This window comes from Drosophila miranda, chromosome XR (genome assembly GCF_003369915.1).
Source record: "Drosophila miranda strain MSH22 chromosome XR, D.miranda_PacBio2.1, whole genome shotgun sequence".
NCBI lineage: Eukaryota > Metazoa > Arthropoda > Insecta > Diptera > Drosophilidae > Drosophila > Drosophila miranda.
In genome coordinates, this window is record NC_046674.1 from 30,072,172 (window position 1) to 30,084,946 (window position 12,775).

General features: G+C 45.9%; 1 protein-coding gene across 19 annotated transcripts in view; it reads left to right on the forward strand.

The window, feature by feature from the left end:
- LOC108152129 (basement membrane-specific heparan sulfate proteoglycan core protein) overlaps window positions 1-12,775 on the forward strand; it is a 98,435-nt gene that overhangs the window by 82,626 nt on the left and 3,034 nt on the right. For 17 of the 19 annotated variants that reach the window (XM_033386146.1, XM_033386148.1, XM_033386147.1 and 14 more), the window contains 13 exons: window positions 138-738; window positions 800-1,062; window positions 2,254-2,431; window positions 2,512-2,924; window positions 2,992-3,436; window positions 3,496-3,739; window positions 3,807-3,981; window positions 7,012-7,086; window positions 7,678-8,040; window positions 10,367-10,599; window positions 10,665-10,937; window positions 10,999-11,924; window positions 11,990-12,735. In XM_033386146.1, coding sequence (XP_033242037.1) covers window positions 138-738; window positions 800-1,062; window positions 2,254-2,431; window positions 2,512-2,924; window positions 2,992-3,436; window positions 3,496-3,739; window positions 3,807-3,981; window positions 7,012-7,086; window positions 7,678-8,040; window positions 10,367-10,599; window positions 10,665-10,937; window positions 10,999-11,924; window positions 11,990-12,735 — 4,935 coding nt within the window. The remainder of the gene's footprint in view (window positions 1-137; window positions 739-799; window positions 1,063-2,253; window positions 2,432-2,511; window positions 2,925-2,991; window positions 3,437-3,495; window positions 3,740-3,806; window positions 3,982-7,011; window positions 7,087-7,677; window positions 8,041-10,366; window positions 10,600-10,664; window positions 10,938-10,998; window positions 11,925-11,989; window positions 12,736-12,775) is intronic. The other 2 variants (XM_033386153.1, XM_033386154.1) reach the window with 2 other exon arrangements.

The window sequence follows — 12,775 nt, forward strand, 5'->3', positions numbered from 1 at the left end:
TCTACCTAAAGGATATGCCAAGGAAATGTTGGCGCGCTACGGTATCTAAGAATCTCCTCAAGAATGCCCCAAAAATCCCCCACAAAATCATTCGATTGATTTCAGACGATAGTGACTTTCTGATTTCCCTTTTGCAGAGGAAGGCCAGCGCTCGCCGGCCCGAATTGTGGACCTGCCCAACCATGTTACCTTTGAGGAGTACCAGCCGAACGAGATCAACTGCGAGGTGGAGGGCAATCCCACGCCTTCTGTGACCTGGACACGCATCGACGGGCAGGCCGATGCCCAGACTCGCACCGATGGCACCCACTTGATCTTTGACTCGCCACGCAAGTCTGACGAAGGACGGTACCGCTGCCAGGCGGAGAACAGCCTCAATCGCGATGAGAAATACGTGCACGTCTACGTCCAGAGCAGTGCCCCGCCATCGCCGCCTCCGCGCGAACGTGTCTACATCCAGCCGGAGGAGTACAACGGAGTAGAGGGCGACACCTTCCGCTTGACCTGTCAGTCGACCAGCGGCGCCAATCTGCACTACGAGTGGTCCCTCAATGGCTATCCCTTGAGCGGTCAGCGCAACATCATGGTCAGCGGCAATGTGCTCGAGGTGCGCGACTCCAGTGTCCGTGACTCGGGTACCTATACCTGTGGCGCCTACGATCTGCGCACCCATCGAAACTACACCGAAGATGCTCGCGTCTACATCGAGCGTCACGATCTGCCACCCACCGATGATAGGTGAGTGATCCACATCCATCCTGATACCACATTCTGATCCACAATCTGTTTCTCAATGCAGTTCAAGTCCCGTGATTGTGCGACTTCAAGAGCTGATCACCATCGAGCAGGGCCGCGACTACAGCATCACCTGCGAGGCCAGCGGCACTCCGTATCCCTCGATCAAGTGGACCAAGGTGCACGACCATCTGGCCACCAATGTCCATGTCAGCGGTAATGTGCTGAGCATCTACGATGCCCGGCCCGAGAACCGGGGCCCTTACTCCTGCATAGCCGAGAACATACACGGCTCCGATCAGTCCAGCACAAATATCGACATTGAACGTAAGTTTAAACGGGTCCATGTCAGGTCATAGAACTGTTGGTGATACATTCTACAACTAGTGGGGGTCGGTGGGTCAAAGGTAGCCCCAGTGCATGAGAAAGAGATCAGAAATGCTTCTCATGAATCGTCTATAGTAGAGGTTTGCAAAGAACGCACTCAATCTGCAATGTTCTTGAATGAATTGATTGGCATTGTTACAAGAAAAGTTCGAATGAATGAGGAAGTAAGGTTTTGGTATAGCAGATTTAGTCGAACCACTCGAGTGGATCTGAATCATTACACTGTGCGACAGTGATTTTGTACTTTGCACCAGATTCTCTTCTTTAGAATTTGCCATATACAACCAAAGACTTTTTGAAAAATAAAAAAGCCGCGAATTGGTGACTTTGTGCACTATCATCAGTTTCACTCGGCTTTTTGACATTTGAGAACTATCTATCCTTGTTCTAAAAATGCGAATACAAGAATATGTACGAGTTTGTACCCTTGAAATTATTTATACAAATAAAAGATTAGTAGCTTATTTCGTTGAGAACTAATTCCACTATAGAATTGAAGTCTGAAATTGGAGAAACATACATATGTACAAAATGGTACAAATTGTAAGTTTGGCTCGATATAGCTTCAGGTAAAAAGATTCATACAAATGTTTATTATAAGTCAACCAATTTTTTTTGCTACTCATTAAACGTGCTGGATACCGATATAGCAAAGGCAGAGAGAAAATTATGAAAGGACGCAAAGTACACAATTGCGGTTTTTTAAATTTGATTAGAAATGCACACAAATTCATTCAAATTCATTCGCGTTCGAATGCTAATCCACTCTATAGGTAATTTAAGAAATAAGGCATACATGATTGCATTCAGAGCTCCATTATCCATTATCAGCACCGGGATACCCTTGATCTTTGACCCTTGAGCTGTTCTCCTGGAATATATAATATACTAAACCGCAGAGGTCTTAGCATTCTAGAGCTAACAATTTCCTTTGCTCTGTCTCATCCTATCTTTGTCTTCTGCCCCCCAAATATTCCCTTAACCTTATGATTATTATTATTTGAAACACAATTATAAACTAATGTGATTTCGACATGCAAGTGCACAAGAGTGGAGTTGGTAATAAGACAGGTCCACACAGTCTGATCCTAATACTAATCGGTGCAACCACCATCATTTACTTGTTTGCAGCCCGGGAGCGGCCGAGCGTTAAGATCGAGTCACCATCCCTGCAGACCCACTCGGTCGGCTCCCAGGCGTCGCTCTATTGTCGTGCCAATGGCATACCAGAGCCCCAAGTGCAGTGGGTCCGCGTCGATGGCACACCGCTCTCGCCGCGCCACAAGGAGATGGGACGCGGCTATGTTGTGTGAGTAGAGACACCTCCTCCTCCGCGAATAAGCCTTCATCATTAATATTTTATCTTCTTCCTTCGATCCAATCCAACAGCATTGATGACATTCAAATTGCCGATGCCGGGGCATACGAGTGCAGGGCCGACAATCAGGTCGGCAAGGCCTCTGGTACGGCCTCACTGCGCGTGGTGGAGGCCCCATTGGTTGTCATTAAGCCCGACCAACAGATCATACGTCTTACCGACGGCGACGAACTGAATTTGGAGTGCATAGCCAGTGGCTATCCCAATCCCAGTGTCCAGTGGAGCCCCAAGGGCCAAGAGCCCGAGACAGAGACCAGTCTAGGCGTGAATCGTGATCTTGTGAGCAATACGGCCTACCTGAAGATATATCGCGTCAGCCTCTCCGATGCTGGCATCTACACCTGCTCGGGCGTCAATGAGGCCGGCAATGATGAACGCAGCGTTCGAGTGGATATTCAGCCGAAACGCGGAGACATCAGTGATAGTAAGAGATTAAGAAATGAGACTTGGAAAGAAGATTCTTATCAGCAAACTCTCTTCCTCTTCCTTAGATGATGGCGATGTGGATCATGGACCCTACCAAACCGACTACCCGCCGCCACCAGCCTCCCGACCAGGGCAGCCCCAACGCTTACGCACCAACATCGGCGAGAATGTGACCCTCACATGCGACCTTGGCCCCTATGTCACACGTTGGGTGCGTGTCGATGGCCGCCCCCTGCCCTCGAATGCCTACACTGAGCGCAATAGCCTGGTGATCATATATGTGCATGAGCAGAACCTCGGCCAGTACCGATGCAATGCGTACGATAACAACGATGTGGTTACGTATGTGGTAAGGGAACTGGTGCTGCTGCCGCTGCCACAGATCACCTTCCAGCCAAAGATTCCACTGCGTGTCGATGCGGGCGAGAATGTGGAGATCTATTGCGAAGTGACCAATGCCCAGCCAGAAGATGTGCACTGGGCCACCGACAATAACCGACCACTGTCAGGGTAAGTGTCTCCCGAAAGAGCCATAGGGGAATATCAATATCCCTTATCTTTTTCATTAGATCTGTGCGCATCGATGGCCAAATGCTGCGCTTCATCTCGATCGCACCTGCCGATGCCGGCGGCTATCGCTGCACGGCTACCAATTACTATGGCAACACCACTAAGACCGCCCAGGTGGTGGTCAATCCACCGACCGAATATGAGCAGGTGCCACAATCCGAGGTGCATCAGCGTCGCGAGGGCGAGAACATCCAGTTGCGCTGCAGCGCCACCGTACACGGCGAAGAGCGCGGCAACCTTCAGGTAAGGGATCCACAGTGATACACCACATGGATCCACCCCACATTGATCCCACCCATTTCCGTTGCAGTTTGAATGGTATCGCCAGGATGGCCGCCCCTTACCGAATGGCGCCCGTCGTGACAGTCAGGTCCTCGTGCTGACCACGCTCCGGCCTCAGGATGCGGGTCGCTACATCTGCGACGTTTACGATCATGCGAGTGGGCAGCGTCTGCCTGCCACCGCCGTCGATTTGCAAGTACACCGTGAGTAATCGCCCCCTGGGGTGCCCACTGTTGGGTCGGATACGGGACTCGGGACTCCGAAGCTGGGCGGTGGGTCGGTCGGGTTTTGTTCCAGCTGAACCGTGACTCAGAGCCATGGGGATACGGAGCAGCCCACGCCATGCCACCCTCCCCTCGAGCCGGAGGCCCACTCACATACAGCCAGAGTCAGATGTCCTGTCCGACAAATGCGATTAGACAGCCAGCAAATATCTCTTATATCTCTCTCTGTCTCTCACCCACACACAAACAAACACACACTCTCACACCCACCCTACCATACAGCCCGCGCCTCCCCCCCCCCCCAAACACCCCTATAAACACTAGCCAGTGGGATTACTCCGATAAAACACTATATAAAATCTATCTATAGATTAGAGGTCTGTAACAATTGGAACCCAAATTGCAGTTGTATTCGCATTGTAATAGACTCATTCAGACTTTCAACATAAATCCAATCCGATATCGAAGAGAATAAGAAGAAAATCCGAAAAAAAAAAAACGAAAACGAAATTATTCATACAATGGAATCAAAAGATCAGATGATGAAGAAGAAGTTAATCTTAAGGATGTTAGGCTTTGTGGGCGTTTGAGCAGGTTTGATTTTCGTTCGCTGATTTTACTAATTCTCTCCCCCATTAAAATACTCTCTCGTAAATACTATATATATATTCTATAAAACCTACCCATCAATGTAATCGTATATGTTAAACGTAAACATTAAAAAACAATTGAAAGAGTACCCAAACCAAAGCGGTAAACGAACACACTCTGTAAATACCCGAAAATTGGGAGAGGTACCAAGGGCACACTCTGTATATAACAAATCAAACCAAATCAAATCAAAATCAGAACCACTCAATCAATCAGTCAGTCAATCATTGCAAATACAACACATATAAAATGATAGTCCCTCCCCCACACACTATCTCTCTCTTTCTCTGGTGATGGAGCCATACGGATATTGGCACTCACTGCATGCAAAGCCGATATTTAAATTCTGAAATATTCCAAATTGTTTTTGTTTGAAACACAACTAATATTAAGTTCTGCCAAAATCTGCCAATCTATGTACACACACACACTCTTACAACTTGATAAATCTTAAGCTTACCAGAATGGCTGCCAAGAAAACACAACTTCTAATACGATACCATTACTCTTAAGCCAACACAAACTCCCCACTAAATAATGCTAAATAAAAACATAATATTAACATACAAAAAAAAATATAACTACTTGCACAGCAGAAATTGTGTGAAGCAAACCAACAAAAAACAAAAACTTGTAACATATTATTTTTATTTCACCCATTCAACGCCCTTGCAGAGGCCCTTGCCAAAGGTTATACTATACATACATATATAAGTTCTCATATTGTCCGTCCATGATTATCTTTTGGATTATACATAGACATATAGATACATACATATATGTACATAACCTGTACGAACAGATTTCAATCAACAGCTCCTCCGCCCCTTAGTTGGTCTGCGTTTCTCCTTGGGGACCCAAACAATATAAACAGGGAATTTCACCCTTGCAGACAATCCACAAGGACAGGATAGAACTTCCATTCCATGAATTGACTCCACACAAAAGTAATTCCCATAAGCTTCGATCTCATTCGATCTTTCTTTGGCGAACACCCGTCTAGGGCAACTTATTTTCAATAGAAGAACATAAGACTCCAATTAACCATAGAAACTACTGGACAGGTCTGCATGGGCTCTTGAAGCCTCGGAGTACCGGGGCTAGACGTTTATTTCTGCTTTATTAATATTTGAATCTGTTATTTGGTGTCGGTTGTATCATCGGATGTTACTTTCACTTTGGATGTCCTGTGGCCCCCTTGGTGATGGTCTCTCTTTGTTTACCGTAATATACTATAATTTTCTAGTGGTTTATCGGTGGTCATTTGTTTGTTTGTGTTTTTTGTGTATTAATTTATGTATGTATGAATCAAGGAATAGGTACTGTAAATGATCAAAAATATAAGCACTGCACACACTATATATCTTTTTCTTTTTTGCCTTTATTTTTCCCAATCTTTATCGCCTTATCTTCATTTCTCTCAATCCATGTATAAACATCTCTCTCTCTCTCTCGCTATGTTCTATCAAAGGTTATTGATCATATAGATGATGTATCTCATAAAAGGAACAAATTTCTAGGACGGGTTCCAATATTGATAGGAATATACTGAATTCCTTGGCTGTCGGGCCATGACAACTATGTCATAGGAAGACGTTCGAGATGTGCCATGCGCACACGTATTCAGATGGCTCATGAACGGCTTACGCTCTCATTCTCTTCGTTAGACTTCATGGTGTTGCCATTCCTCATATCCAAATCGTTCGAATGAGTCGGAATCATATACGTCATCTATGCGTTCTTTAATCTTTGGTTCTATCTATCCATTAGACCTTCGCTCTCTCTTTATTTTCTAATCTCTTCCTATCCTCACAGAAGTTGCACCTGCACAACCAGAAGAAACAAAACAATATATAAAAAAGTTACGATAAAAATCGAAATCGAAAAAGCACAAAAAATCAATTGTAAATAATATCGACTAATATCACCAAAGTTTTATTGTTATGAGTTTAGATCAAATCAGTCAAACAACCAGAGAAAATAAGAAGTATTTTGAATGCAGGGCAAATATAAATACAAGTATTCATTAGCGTAGAATATCTCTTGAATGTCGTCGGGCAACAAATGGAACACTTTTTATTAATTTCATATTTATTTCTCTTTCTCTCTCTCTCACACACGCTTTTTCTCTCTCTCTCTCTTCCACTTTCCACATGTGCGCTTGCTAAAAAAAAAAAAATACTCTCACATTTACCTTTGACCTAAAATGATCTTTATGATATATGATATGTGCGCTTTTGCTGATCCTCTGAAACAAAACACACACAAACAAAACACAAACAAATCTTATGGTATGGCATGCAACTGCAACAATCAATCGTATCTATCAATCAACTGCTACAACTCTACAACCCATAGGAGCCCCATATCAATACAAGGTCGGGCAGAGTGTGAAAGACATGCCCTGCGTGGTTTTCTATATATGTGCTGCAGGTGTGTTACCGCTACTGCCGCCCAATCAAATCTAATCTATGAAAAAAGAACAGTCCTCCATTATTATTTTTGTATTTTTTATTTTTACTTGTTATATTTTGTTCGCCTCTTATTTTTTTTATTTTTCTGTTTGTTTTATTTTAATTTGTATTGTATTATTAATCCAAAATGATCTATCAATCTGTATTACATACTGCCTAACCTTAGAGCCATAGAAGTTTTATAAAAAAAAAGTAATACCAAAAAAACAATCGTTTGAAGATACTTCCCCAGCACTTACGAGTAGTTCGATAGCGATAGCGATCACACCCATCCCTGGTCGATGGCCGATAACAATTTAGAGCATGCATGGCTTACGATAAATGTAGTACCTACCTTCTAGTTCGTAGGCTAGTGGGCGTACTCCTAAATACATATATGATCGGTGCGAGTCGGTGCCTACTAACTTCCATGGGCTTCGAGGCGGCTGCATACATTTCTAATCGTCTATTTCCATGCATTTTAAATTGGAAAATACCACAAATAAAAACAAAATAAAATCGATAAATATCGATCAAAATCGAAAAATGCAAAAATACCGCGCCATCACAGACTTCAAGAGCAACAAGGGGTCATCCATCAAGCCGCTAGGTCCTGGCGGCACCATCCGTCCCCCCATCATCTCGTACGCGTGTCAGCCGAGCGACTTCAAATGCGTCTCGCATCCGCACACCTGCATCAAGACGGGCATGGTGTGCGATGGCATCTACGACTGCCTGGACCACTCGGACGAGTTCAACTGCATAGCAACTGCCGGCAAGCCAGGGAAGTCGTCATCGAACTCAGGATCTGGATCGGGGTCGGGCAGCCTTAAGCGCTGGAAGAAAAGCCAGAAGATGGACGGGGAACAGCAAGATCATCTAATCGGAAAACGACGGCTGCAGAAGCGTCATCTGATTTTGAGGAGAAGCTTCGGTTGGTCCAGTCTTCATTTTCTGCCAATCTTTATCTTTACCAATTCCCCATCCCCTTTTCCTCTACTACTACTGCTACTTTATCTATCAATCCCCGTCTGACTATCCCCTGACTTTCCTGTGGCTATCTAACAATTCTCTGTTCGTGGGTGCACAAAACTTGAACTCAACGTTTGGACATGGATTCGGATTCAGATTCTGATTGAACTCCGATCCCCAACAGCACCACAGCAACAATACGCAGCAAAAAGCAGAACTGGCACGCACTCGCAATGGGTTTCTGGAGGCTTAAGACATAACAATAACCTATCGATAACAAATCGATTTCAGAATACTTAAACGTTTGCAGCTTTTAAGAAGACCAAACATCTAAAAGGTTCCGAGTTCGCCCTAACAAGTGGTATACATCGGCTAAGGATTCAGATTCTGATTGAACTCCGATCCCCAACAGCACCACAGCAACAATACGCAGCAAAAAGCAGAACTGGCACGCACTCGCAATGGGTTTCTGGAGGCTTAAGACATAACAATAACCTATCGATAACAAATCGATTTCAGAATACTTAAACGTTTGCAGCTTTTAAGAAGACCAAACATCTAAAAGGTTCCGAGTTCGCCCTAACAAGTGGTATACATCGGCTAAGCATAATCGATTCTTATGTCTTGTTGTCATCGATTAATTTGCATGTGGCTGGCCGATAAGGGTTACTGTTACTAACAACACACACACTCCAAAAAATATACAAATAGAGCTTTCTGAATAACCCCGTGAACTACGAAATTATTGTAAATAGTACGTCATACACACACACAAACATGCACATTAGACACATTCGATAAACGATAGTTAAGCAATGGACATTTGTAAAATTAACGAAATATTTTATATATGTATGTATGTATCTGTACCTCGTATTTTTGTGATGAAACCACCAAAACAGAAAACGTTTTCAAAATTTTAGTGGTAACCCAAATCAAAATTATAGTATGAGTATTCGATCAAAATGTATTCCGATAATCAACAATCCGACCATTCAATTTACATATCTATCGATATCTAAACATCTGTAACCCCAGCCCTCCCACCCAACCACATATGTAATCGTATTCTGTGTGATTCAATCCGTAGCAGTATTCGAGTAATCGTAGCTCTCTCTATACACATAGTAGTATCCATGACCACACCACACTCCACCTAGTCCCTTCTCTGTTGCTCTCTCTCTCTCTATACATACTTACGTATATGCATATGCATATGCATATGTATATGTATATGTATATGTATATGTATATGTATATGTATATGTATATGTATATGTATATGTATATGTATACGTATATGTATATGTATATGTAAATATATGTATATGTATATGTATATGCATATGTATATACATATATATGTATATATATATGTATATGCATATGTATGTGTATATGTATATGTAAGCCATATCTCTGTATTGTCTAACTAGGAAGCCAAATTCCAAAAAAACAAAACGACTAAAACAAACCAAAGTACGATATGAATCGAACGATTAATCGAACAATCCATGCTCATTCATACCATGAGAATCGATGTGCATATGTCTGATCGTTTTTGAAAATGTGTTAAGAAATCGATTAAACGAATGACGAATGACATGATCATTCATACCATGAGTATTGATATACATATGTACTTATGCACATCTGATCGTCATTGAATATGAACCGTTTCATTTACATATTATCGATATTTATCAAAATTTGATCAAACAATGCCATCGATTGATATGTAAAGTGATTGATCACATGAAGGTTTGTGGTCATTATTCATTTTGTATGTATGTCTGGTGGCTATGCAACAGTTATCGTTTAATTTAAATATTATCGATAACTATCCATGTGTATGAAATTTAAGCAATGAAATCGATAATTAAATATACAAAATGCAAACTACTCAAACAAAAAATAATTCTCATGGACTATATTGATTTATTGATTGATTTATCGTTCGATAATTATCGTCTACTTTACTGTTTAAACTGCCATTTTCTTGACATGTAAATTTTGCTAACTTTTTTATCTCTCTCTCTCTCTCTGTGTATTTTTTACCCATTCTTATATCCATTTTCCACGATTACACACAAAAATACACCAATACACTCACACACACACACACCTGTATACACACACATACATGCACCATTGCACACCTTTTGTGAATTGTCGCTGAAATTGTGAACGTTACGCGCCGACCCGATCGATCGACCGATTCCGATCTGGTTGCTGTCTTTGTCCTTGTGCTGTCTCCGTATTGGTGTGTCTCCGTGGGCACGTTGCAGCGGGTCTTCCAGTGGTTCCAGTAACGCCTCCGCCGGCTTCGTACCGTCCCGCCTACCTGCCACCGGCCAAAACGCCGGGCCGTTCGCGGGACTACAGCCTAAAGCTGGACCAACAATCATCGAATCTGCGAGCGGGTGAGTCCACCGAAGTGGAGTGCTACTCTTCAGACAATAGCTACACGGATGTGGTTTGGGAGCGGGCCGACAGCCAGCCCCTCAGCCCCAACGTTCAGGTGAGCATCACATCAACGAATCTCTGATCTTTCTGTAGATTCTAATCCATAAATAACCCTTGCAGCAAGTCGGCAACCGCCTGGTGATGACTGATGTGACTGTCGCCGATGCTGGTCAATATGTATGCAAATGCCGGACGGATGAGGGCGATCTGTATACCACCAGCTACGAGCTGACCATCGAACAACAGCCCCATGAGCTCAAGCGCTCCAAGATAGTCCACTCGAAGGTGGGGGCCGATGCCAAGCTGCAGTGCGGAGCGGACACTAGCCGCCAGCCCAGCTACCGCTGGTCCCGACAGTACGGACAGCTCCAGCCAGGACGATCCCTGCTAGGCGTAAGTCCAGCCAGCACCCATCCCTCTCCATCTCGTTACACTTTCTTTCCCTCTCTCTCAGGAAAAACTCTCGCTAGAGGATCTGCAGGCCAACGATGCTGGCACCTACATCTGCACGGCATTGTACGGAGATGGAGAGTCCGTGGATTATCCCAGCATACTGGTGGTGACCGGAGCCATTCCACACTTCCATCAGGCCCCGCGCAGCTATATGAGCTTCCCCACGCTACCGGACTCCTCGTTCAAGCTCAACTTTGAGATCACCTTCCGACCGGAGGGCGACGACGGACTGCTGCTATTCAACGGACAGACTCGCGGCACTGGCGACTACATAGCCCTCTCGCTGAAGGACCGCTACGCGGAGTTCCGCTTCGATTTCGGTGGCAAGCCGATGCTCATTCGAGCCGAAGAGCCACTGCAGCTGAACGAGTGGCACACGGTGCGCGTGCACCGCTCCAGGCGGGATGGTTACATGCAGGTGGACGAACAGCACCCAGTGGCCTTCCCCACACTATCGCAAGTCCCACCGCTGGATCTCATCGAAGACCTGTACATCGGTGGCGTTCCCAGCTGGGAGCTGCTGCCCGCAGACGCGGTCACCCAGCAGACGGGCTTCGTTGGCTGCATCAGCCGCCTGACCCTGCAGAGCCGCACCGTCGAGCTAATGCGCGAGGCCAAGTTCAAGGAGGGCATCACTAGCTGCCAGCCCTGTGCCCAAAGCCCCTGCTCCAACGGCGGCATCTGTCTGGAGAGCCAGACGGAGGTGGCCTACTCCTGCGTCTGCCAGCAGGGCTGGACCGGCCGCAACTGTGCCGTTTCCGGCACCCAGTGTACCCCAGGCGTTTGCGGAGCCGGACGCTGCGAGAACACCGACCTGGACATGGAGTGCTTATGTCCCCTGAACCGCACCGGCGACAGATGCCAGTACATCGAGCACCTCAACGAGCAGAGCCTCAACTTTAAGCGGAACAGCTATGCAGCCTACGGGTGAGTAATCCGACAGCTATGGAATCTGAATCAATCTTTATGGCACACTCCATCCTGATTTATAGAACCCCCCGTGTCACACGTGTGAACATCACTTTGTCCGTGCGGCCCTCGAGCCTACGTGACTCCGTGCTCCTCTATGCGGCAGAGTCCAAGCTCCCCAGCGGCGACTATCTGGCGCTGGTGCTGCGCGAGGGCCATGTGGAACTGCTGATCAATACGGCGGCACGACTGCGTCCAGTCGTTGTGCGCTCTGCGGAGCCCCTGCCCCTGCACCGATGGACGCGCATTGAAGTGCTGCGGCGCCAGGGCGAAAGCATACTGCGAGTAGGCGAGGGACAAGAACAGCGAGCCAAGGCCTCGGGAACGGCGCGCACATTGTCGTTGAAGACGCCTCTGTATGTGGGCGGCTATGATCGGGCCTCGGTGAAGATCAACCGAGACGTGAACATCACGGATGGCTTCGATGGGTGCATTTCGAAGCTATACGACTCGCAGCGCTCCATTCAGCTATTGGCGGACATCAAGGATGCGGCCAATGTCCAGAATTGCGGCGAACTCAATGAGATCGGTGGCGGAGATGGCGGAGACGGCGAGGCTGAGGGCGATAGCGAGGTGCCAGTGGCTCCCGCTGTGGTCCCAACGGCTCCATTGCCAGATGCAACCAGCAATCAGGAGGAGCAACTGCAGCCCTACAACATGGCGCCGTGTGCCAGCGATCCCTGCGAGAACGGTGGCAGCTGCATCGAAGCGGAGAACCAGGCGCTCTGCTCCTGCCCCTTGGGCTACAGCGGCAAGCATTGCCAAGAACGTAAGTTGGAAGATCAGCCACCCATCATTCTGTACTCCAT